The sequence below is a fragment of the Salvelinus fontinalis genome, chromosome 6, assembly GCF_029448725.1.
Source record: "Salvelinus fontinalis isolate EN_2023a chromosome 6, ASM2944872v1, whole genome shotgun sequence".
NCBI lineage: Eukaryota > Metazoa > Chordata > Actinopteri > Salmoniformes > Salmonidae > Salvelinus > Salvelinus fontinalis.
In genome coordinates, this window is record NC_074670.1 from 46,322,713 (window position 1) to 46,332,354 (window position 9,642).

General features: G+C 43.1%; 1 protein-coding gene across 1 annotated transcript; it reads left to right on the top strand.

Moving 5' to 3' along the window:
- The first annotated feature begins 2,763 nt into the window (after positions 1-2,763).
- Positions 2,764-7,824, top strand: LOC129857909 (alpha-2Db adrenergic receptor-like). Its single transcript, XM_055926597.1, has one exon. It carries the CDS (start codon positions 3,277-3,279, stop codon positions 4,591-4,593), a length of 1,317 nt encoding a protein of 438 aa, XP_055782572.1. The 5' UTR covers positions 2,764-3,276; the 3' UTR covers positions 4,594-7,824.
- The last annotated feature ends 1,818 nt before the right edge of the window (positions 7,825-9,642 follow it).

Here is a 9,642-nt window from a genome sequence, read left to right on the forward strand (position 1 = left end):
TGGAGCACTGGGGCCATATCTGCAGCACCAGGCCTAGCTGTGATCCACTGTGACAGTCTCCCTTTAGGTGGGCAGAACCTCTCAGCACTCAGCACTCATTGGGATTTATAGCTTAGATTCAGGGATGGATGGGGGGGGTTGGTGGTGGGGAGGGTGAGAGGGGGCCAATGCTGTATGTACCCCTGCAGAGGGATGCTAGAACTGAGTATCCTGACAAAACACACGCACACATTCAAAATAACACACACCGTAATGCACGCACACACTCAAAATAACACACACTGTATTGCACGCACACACTCAAAATAACACACACTGTATTGCACGCACACACTCAAAATAACACACACCGTATTGCACACATACACTCAAAATAATGCACACACTCAAAATAACACACACCGTATTGCACGCACAGACTCAAAATAACGCACACTTTATTGTATGCACACACTCAAAATAACACACACCGAATTGTACATACACACTCAAAATAACACACACCATATTGCACGCACACACTCAAAATAACACACACCATATTGCACGCACACACTCAAAATAACACACACCGTATTGCACGGACACACTCAAAATAACACACAACGACTCTGAACAATACACATATACAATGTTACACACTCAGAAGAGAACATACACACTCAACCCTCCTGTCTGCACACCCTGCTTACTTTGCAAATGGAGTGCTTTGGCATGGGCCCTTAGATCCTCAAAAAGTTATACAGCTGCACCATTGAGAGAATCTTGACTGGCTGCATCTCCTCTTGATATGGCAACTGCTTGGCATCCGACCAGAAGGCACTACAAAGGGTAGTTTGTACCACCCAGTACATCACTGGGGCCGAGCTCCCTGCCATCCAGGACCTCTATACCAGGCAGTCAAAGGAAGGCCCTAAAAATTGTCAAAGACTCCAGCCACCCAAGTCATAGACTGTTCTCTCTTCTACCACACAGCAAGTGGTACCAATACACCAAGTCTGGAACCAACAGGACCCTGAACAACTTTTACCTTCAAGCCATAAGACTGCTAAATAGTTAACCAAATAGCTACCCAGATGATCTGCATTGACCCCCTTGTGCACTAAAACTTTGGATCATCACATTAGCTGCTACTACTGCCCATATCAATCCTGGTGCCTCGTCATTATCCCTACCTACAGTATACAGTACTTACATATTTACCTCAATTACCTAGTACGCATGCACATTGACTCTGTACAGGTACCCCGTGTATGTAGCCAAATAATCGTTACCCACTGTGTATTTGTTTCTTGTGTTATTAGTTTTCAATTTTTTCTTTTATATCTGCATTGTTGAGAAAGGCCCGTCAGTAAGCATTTCACTGTTTGTGTACACTTGTTGTTTACAAAGCATGTGAAAAATAACATTTGATTTGCCCTGGATTTTTTGCTCCGAACCTAAAATTACCCAATTTTCATACATCTGCACCAGCGCTTTCAGAGCAGAGCTGCGCTTTGTCGAATAGCAATCAGCCACGCTTTGCCCTGTGACCATTAGTGGCTGTGATAGCTTTGTCTCCTCCATCCTCATATCTCCACGCCTCTAATGGTTAAACAGCTTTACACCCAGCCCTGCCACAGCACAGCTGAACAGAGCATTATGTTATATCACTAGGCTAGCTCCCTACAGCAAATGTGTTCCAAGGGGCTAAACAGTCAGCCAGGTATTTCTCTCATTTCAATCTCCTTGTGTAATATGGAAGAGAGAGAGAGAGAGAGAGAGAGAGAGAGAGAGAGAGAGAGAGAGAGAGAGAGAGAGAGAGAGAGTGGTGAATGTATAATGTAAAACATGTTATCATTGCTATCGTCTGCACATTGAGACATTATTTAAACACGGCTCATTTACTGGCTCGAAGAGAATAGCAATCGGTACAGTTTCCATCTCTTTATTATCTGCTCAGCATTGCAGGATGAGTGAAGTTAAAGTAGTGAAAAAGAAGAAGACACACAAGAGTGGTCAAAGTAAATCAAGTAAACAGCACATCAAGCTATGAAAGCTCTTGACATTGTAAAACGTGAATATACATTTTTTGTTTGTCCGTAAACCTCCCAGCATTGCTAAACATTGTAGATGATGTTTATAGACACACACACGCACACACACACACACACACACACACACACACACACACACACACACACACACACACACACACACACACACACACACACACACACACACACACACACACACACACACACACACACACACACACACACACACAGCATCCCATCGCAGATGATCATGTCAGCAGACACCTTGTTTCTTGCTTAAAATGTATCACTTTGTAATGGCAGTCATGAACTTAACCCTAAAGTCAACATATAGGCTAACATACCATTCATGCTGTTCTACATGTGATATCAAATGATAATAACAGTTGATGATGGTGATGGATGACATTACTCTTATTTTTATTAATCAACTTCCCTTATAACACTTAGCTGGGCTGTAATATTTTTTATGTGGATAGGAGGTGAATCTGGTTTGGAAATAGAAAATAACCAAACAGGTCATTCTAGCCACCTGCAGTCTCCCCACTGCTGTTCCTTATCCAAAGTAAACTCAGACTCTCTCTCTCTCTCTCTCTCTCTCTCTCTCTCTCTCTCTCTCTCTCTCTCTCTCTCTCTCTCTCTCTCTCTCTCTCTCTCTCTCTCTCTCTCTCTCTCTCTCGCTTAGTTTGACGATAGGTTGGTCTTAGGAGTGATGTCACCCACTTCACTCCCGCATGCACACAAATTCAACTAGCAGTGTGTGTCTCGCAGTGCGCACTGCCTCTTGTGCGTAACTGGCGACACAAGGCTTAAAACAAAAAAACATACAGCACTGTGCACGGGAAAGACCGAGAGATAACAGAAACAACATGTTGCTAATGCTCCTGGAACGTCACCCTAACATGGAGACTTACTTATCTGGTTTCCGGACTTTATAGTGGCAACAACTTACTGGATACGTTGTGACCACGGAGCGAGCTGGGCTTGTGTCGCCAACATTTTGCGGATCCTCTATGAAACTGAAGATGAGAGCAGCTCGCCAAGACGCAATGGAACCTCGGGTATTTTACCAATGTGCTCTACATCTGTTCACCGATCACACAACCTAACGCACATCGCGTCTCCACCGATTACATTCTCTAGGACTAATGACATGATCAACATTTGAATGCCTCCAAATTAAGTGTTTTGGAGCGGAAAGGCACACACTAAAAATTTACCAAGAGAAGATGCGTTCAGGATGGATGTAGCCAAGTTTACCACCGTTACCAATACCTCACAGGATACCAACACCTCGAGCGCCCCAAGACCTCTCCCGCAAACGGAGGTGGGCTCCGCGCTCATAATCCTTGTGGTCACCGTGATCATTCTGGTCACCATCGTCGGTAACGCGCTGGTCATCGTGGCCGTGCTCACCAGCCGGGCTCTGCGCGCCCCCCAGAACCTTTTCCTGGTGTCCCTGGCGTGTGCAGACATCCTCGTGGCGACACTGGTCATCCCGTTCTCCCTTGCCAATGAGGTCATGGGTTACTGGTACTTTGGGAGCACATGGTGCGCCTTTTATCTGGCACTGGACGTCCTCTTCTGCACCTCCTCCATAGTCCACCTGTGCGCCATCAGTCTGGACCGCTACTGGTCAGTCACCAAGGCCGTGAGCTACAACCTGAAGCGGACCCCCAAGCGAATCAAGTCCATGATAGCCGTGGTGTGGGTCATCTCCGCCGTCATCTCCTTCCCACCTCTCATAATGACCAAGCACGACGAGCATGAGTGTCTGTTAAACAACGAGACCTGGTACATCCTATCTTCTTGCCTCGTGTCCTTCTTCGCCCCGGGCCTCATCATGATCCTGGTGTACTGTAAGATCTATAAAGTGGCCAAGCAGCGCTCCTCCACTGTGTTCGTAGCTAAGAACGGCCTGGAGAGGCAGCCCTCTCAGTCAGAGACGTGCTTCGTGAGGAAGGAGCGGATGGAGATGGAGAGCCCCAGTAGCCAGAGCTCCGAGGACCACCACAGGCAGGAGGAGCTGGATTATATCGATTTAGAGGAGAGCTGCTGTGCGTCGGACAACAAACCACGGAACCACCGATTCTCCAAGCGTAGGAAGGTGGAGGTCTCGGACTGCTGCCCGCGACAGAGCTGCCGCCTCTCCTGGGCCTCAGCGCGCGCCTCACAGCTCTTCCAAGACCCCCAAAACGCTACCAACGCGACCCTGGTGACCCAGCGACATCACCTCGCGGCCCATCGGCATCACCTCGCTGCGGTTGCGTCCAAGACCAAAGTGGCCCAGATGCGCGAGAAGCGCTTCACGTTCGTGCTGGCCGTGGTGATGGGGGTGTTCGTGCTCTGCTGGTTCCCTTTCTTTTTCACATACAGCCTGCACGCGATCTGCAGGGAGAGCTGCTACATACCCGGCGCGCTCTTCAACGCCTTCTTCTGGATTGGCTACTGTAACAGCTCAGTGAACCCTATCATATATACAATTTTCAACAGGGATTTCCGTAAAGCCTTTAAGAAAATCGTATGCCGGACTTCAAAACGCACTAATACCACTTGAAAAGAAGGGTCACTTTGAAGCTGTGACTGACTGACTGTGCGTCACTGCTCATCGAAACAGACGTCAGTTCTTCACCCAAGCACGCATCCCTGCACCTCTGAAGGACTATATTCGTTTCAAAAGGAACGTTTTTATTTATTAATAATAATAATAATAATATGATATCAAAATATCTCGTGTTGTGCGCTAATGTGTGAATATTAGAAACAATGTACAGAGGAAATAGGATATATTAAACAAAAGCTAAATAGAGTATTGTCATTGATGATTTAATATGGCTCTACTGAATCATATTGACCCCTGCTTTCAAACTTAGGAATTCATTTAATATTCAGTGAGATCCCTCGTATATTTAGGCCACAGCATAATAATTCCAGCGCCTTTTTACGACCCGTTCTTTTCTGCACTTTCATTCATCTTTCATGTCCCATAAAGATATGAAAAAAAAATGTAGTTCAGAGTAAAAGTGAAGTCATAACTCCGATTTCAAGGCTGATGGAGCTGTGTGTGTGGCACTGGGAGGTTTAAGTTTTCCCCCCAAAAATATTCATCAAACTGTCATCAATAAGATATGAGACTGAGTTGACGTACATTTTTTTCTTTCACTTTGACTTTTTCAAAGAATCTCAAAACGCATATAAAGTAAAAAAAACAAAACAAAAAGTTGAAATGATAGAGATTGAAAGTGTCCGTCGGCTTCGGATGAAGTTGAGGCAGTTTGGACCGGAAAGGCAGTGTAGATTCACTGTACACGGTTGTAGTATCTACTTAGGCATTTCTTTCATGAGTAGCCAAACTAATTAGGAATGACAGCAATTGCTTGGTCGAGTTTAATAGAGATGTGTCAAAATGTCATTCACTTTGAGTCGTTTTTAATCCATTCTTATCGAAAACGGTATCCGATTATGACTGATGTCAGGTGGGTTGATGACGCAGATCTCTTTGAGTGGGCTTCGGGTCTCCCTCATTGCTGAACCCCTAAATAAATACATGCGCTGTTGTCCGTGGTGCTGAAACGCCGCGCACTACGCTGATGGCACTTTGCTGTGACGCGAAAGGCATATTCAATGGTTTGCAAAACCATATATGACCTGTTATTAATCAGACAAATATAGTGATATGGGAATATATCTCATGATATTGTGCCTCATTTAGACACTGTATGTAAGCAGATAGATCGATCACGCGTTGCGCTTTTGCTAAAATGAATGTATCCTCATAAGTGATGAGAAATGAAGATTGGGAGAAATTGTCTATGGTATGAGCCACCTTCATAGCATAAACACAATCTAATATGATTTATGATGCAATTATTTTAATCTTCAGCCAAAGAAGAAGCTATTGGCCAGAAGATTAAAAGCAGACCTTGAAATCATTAATCAGACATTCTTGAGTGTGCTCCATGTTTTAACATTTGGAAATAGAAAACTGTCGTCACTACAAGTGTGTCACTAAATGCTCCATAATAGTGTGTGTGTGTGTGTCACAGGCGGCTGGTGGCACCTTCATTGGGGAGGACAGGCTAGAACGGCGTGTACTTAGCGGTATAAAACACATTAAACACATAGTTTGATACCAATCCATTCACTCCATTCCAGCCATTAATATTAGCCATCCTCCCTTCTACCAGCCTCACCATGTGTGTGTGTGTGTGTGCGAGAGAAAGAGATAGAGGGAGAGAATTGGCCATATTACAGACAGGAGCGACATGAGAGTGATTCAGGGATGTCAAAGAAGACATGTGCGTTAGATCTCTAGATGTGTTGGATGTGGAGACTGACAATGGATGTTGTCATGGGTACGTCATATACTGTAGAGCTGCTGGGTGAAGGGTTAAGCAGAAGGTGATGTGGAGACTGACAAATTACATTATGAGGAAATATGGGCTAGCGACTCTAAGGCTGTGGTTTTCATACCCAGAGAAGCCACACACTTATCATGTAGGATAGATGTAAATGTTGCTTTGGACCTTTGTTCTATACATAGCCAATCAGAACATGTTACACTTGAACTGGGTCATGTCTCATGTTGGGGCGTTCAAGACATACAGGGGATGTAAATTCAAATACAGTATTATAGAGAATAGGGTGATATAGGGATACTAGTGCATGAGAAAAACAGAATGTGGTCAGGGAGAGGGAAGCCATCTTGGTTATATTGTCTGAGCCCCTGGCAGGGGGTGAGAAATAAATACACTATTTATATCCACTGAAGAATGTCTTCAAAGTTCCTATGCCATCAGACGTATTGACATGGTGCCAAACACACTAAACTGGACCAAAAGTATTTAACAGTCCAGTGGCTGAGAAAAATAAGAAATCAAACAAGGCATCATTGGGTTCCCCTGGGCTTTACTGAAGTAGAGATGCTTTAACAAGTTGTTTGGGTTTATTCAGGAGGTGGTTGTAAGGGGAGGGAGGGATCAGGCACTCTTTCTTATGTCTATTTTATCTCTAAGGGAGATGGTCTGAAGAGTGATGCATATTATTTATAAACAGAAATAGAGATTGCATGAGATATGCAGGACTGATTTGACGACGGAGACTATATATTTAGCGCAAACATCTGCTGTTGGTGGAATTCATTCAAATGTTTCGCATACATAGATTGATCCCCAGTTATAACTCTTCACCTTTGACCTACGATTGAATCATCGTCAGCTTCATTCCAAAACAACTATTTTCAAGCCAGCAAGGTCACAGTTCTGTAAATGTGTTATTGGTGTGTAATGTAATTAATCAATGGATATATACTCTATGTAGCATATATAGTGACTTCAGAAAGTATTCACACTCCTTCATTTCCCCCACATTTTGTCGTGTTACAGCCTGGCCTATACACAATACCCCATAATGTCAAAGTGCAATTATGTTTTTAGAAATGTTGACAAATGTATAAAAAATGTGGAGCTGAAATGTCTTGAGTTAATAAGTATTCAATAGGTATTCTACCCCTTTATACGGCAAGCCGAAATAAGTTACGGAGGAAAAATGTGCTCAATAAGTTGCATGGACTCACTCCGTATACACTAATAGTGTGTAACATGAGTTTTGAATGACTACCTCATCTTCGTACCCCACTCATACATTTATCTGTAAGGTCCCTCAGTTGAGCAGTGCATTTCAAACACATATTCAACCATAAAGACCAGGGAGGTTTTCCAATGCCTCACAAAGAAGGGTATCTATTGGTAGATGGGTAAAAAATAAATAAAGCAGACGCTGAATATCCCTTTGAGCCTGGTGAAGTTATTACACTTTGGATGGTGTATCAATACACCCAGTCACTACAAATACACAGGTGTCCTTCTTAACTCAGTTACCGGAGAGGAAGGACACTGCTCGGGGATTTCACCATGTGGTCAATGGTGACTTTAAAACAGTTACAGAGTTTAATGTCTGTGATAAGAGAAAACTGAGGATGGATCAACAACATTGTAGTTACTCCATAATACTAACCTAATTGCCAGAGCAAAAAGAAGGAAGCCTGTACAGAATAAAAAATATTCTAAAACATGCATCCTATTTGCAACAAAGCATTTGGGTAATACTGCAAAGAAATGTGGCAAAGCAATTAACTTTTTGTCCTGAATACAAAGTCTTAATGGGGCAAATCCAATACAACACATTACTGAGTACCACTCTCCATACTTTCAAGCATAGTGGTGGCTGCATCATGTTATTAGTATGCTTGTAATCGTTAAGGACTGGGGATTTTTTCAGGATAAAAAAGAAACGGAATGGAGTTAAGCACAGGCAAAATCCTAGAGGAAAACCTTGTTCAGTCTGCGTTCCAACAGACGCTGGGAGATGAATTTACCTTCAGCAGGACAATAATCTAAAACATAAGGCCAAATCCATACTGGAGTTGCTTACCAAGGAGACAGTGAATGTTCCTGAATAGCCGAGTTATAGTTTTGACTTACTAATTCTACTTGAAAATCTTTGGCAAGACCTGAAAATAACCAATTTGACAGAGCTTGAAGAATTTTGAAAAGAATAATGGGCAAATGTTGCACAATCCAGATGAGGAAAGCTCTTACAGACTTACCCAGAAATACTCACAGCTGTACTCACTGCCAAAGGTGCATCAACAAAGTATTGACTTAGGGATGTGAATACTTATTTAAATGAGATATTTCCGTTTTTCATTTTCAAAAGAATTTGTTAAACTTTCTACAAACATGTTTTCACTTTGTCATTATGGGGTATTGTGTGTAGATGGGTGAGAAGAAAACAACAATTTATCCATTTTGAATTCAGGCTGTAACAACAAAGTGTTCAATAAGTCAAAGGGTATGAATACTTTTTGAAGGCACTCTAGATTATACATGCCTTCGTCACCTTTCTAGGTGTCAAGAATGTGAAACAATAATCAAGCACTTACAGGATATGTTATTTGTTTTGTGATAACAGTGTACTGTTTTCGATTACAGTTGGACGAGACATAAAACTCCCCTGTCAAATTTTGCTACCCAATTCAATTATCTATCTAATCAACTGCTCCATTGAGGCAAACGTGGAACACAACGCTATTTAATTAGCAGTGCTGTTTCTCCGTGCCCTGATCCATGTGTAATCTCTATGGGCCTCTTCTCTTCTCATGCTACACTAACACTCCCCAGAACCCTGTCTCAATGCCCAAACCACCCACTGGGCAAAAACTGGTTCAATCAACATTGTTTCCATGTCATTTACCCCCCCCCCCCCCCCCCCCCCCCCCAAAAAAAACCTATGTGATGACGTTGACACAACGTGGAAAACGAATTATATTAGCAAAAAGTCATCAACGTAAGTCTTTTTTTCACCCAACTTTTAACCTACTGTAAATCCAATGGCATGGTAAAATGTTTTATGTAATAGCCCAAACAGAGAACAATTTGCATCCCTAGGCGGTAGATATACTAGGTCGAGGCTAATGTTACAGTCAGAAGATCAAGGGTATATAAGCCCCGCATGAGTGGGTGTGTGGCCATCAACTTTCTCGAGGGCCACTTCAGCTGCATGGAACAGCCTCTTATGTCCTCATATTCTCCGTTTTAAATAAAGC

Excerpts from the sequence above, each read along its gene's own strand:
- LOC129857909 (XM_055926597.1), top strand. The coding sequence starts at position 3,277 with ATGGATGTAGCCAAGTTTACCACCGTTACCAATACCTCACAGGATACC.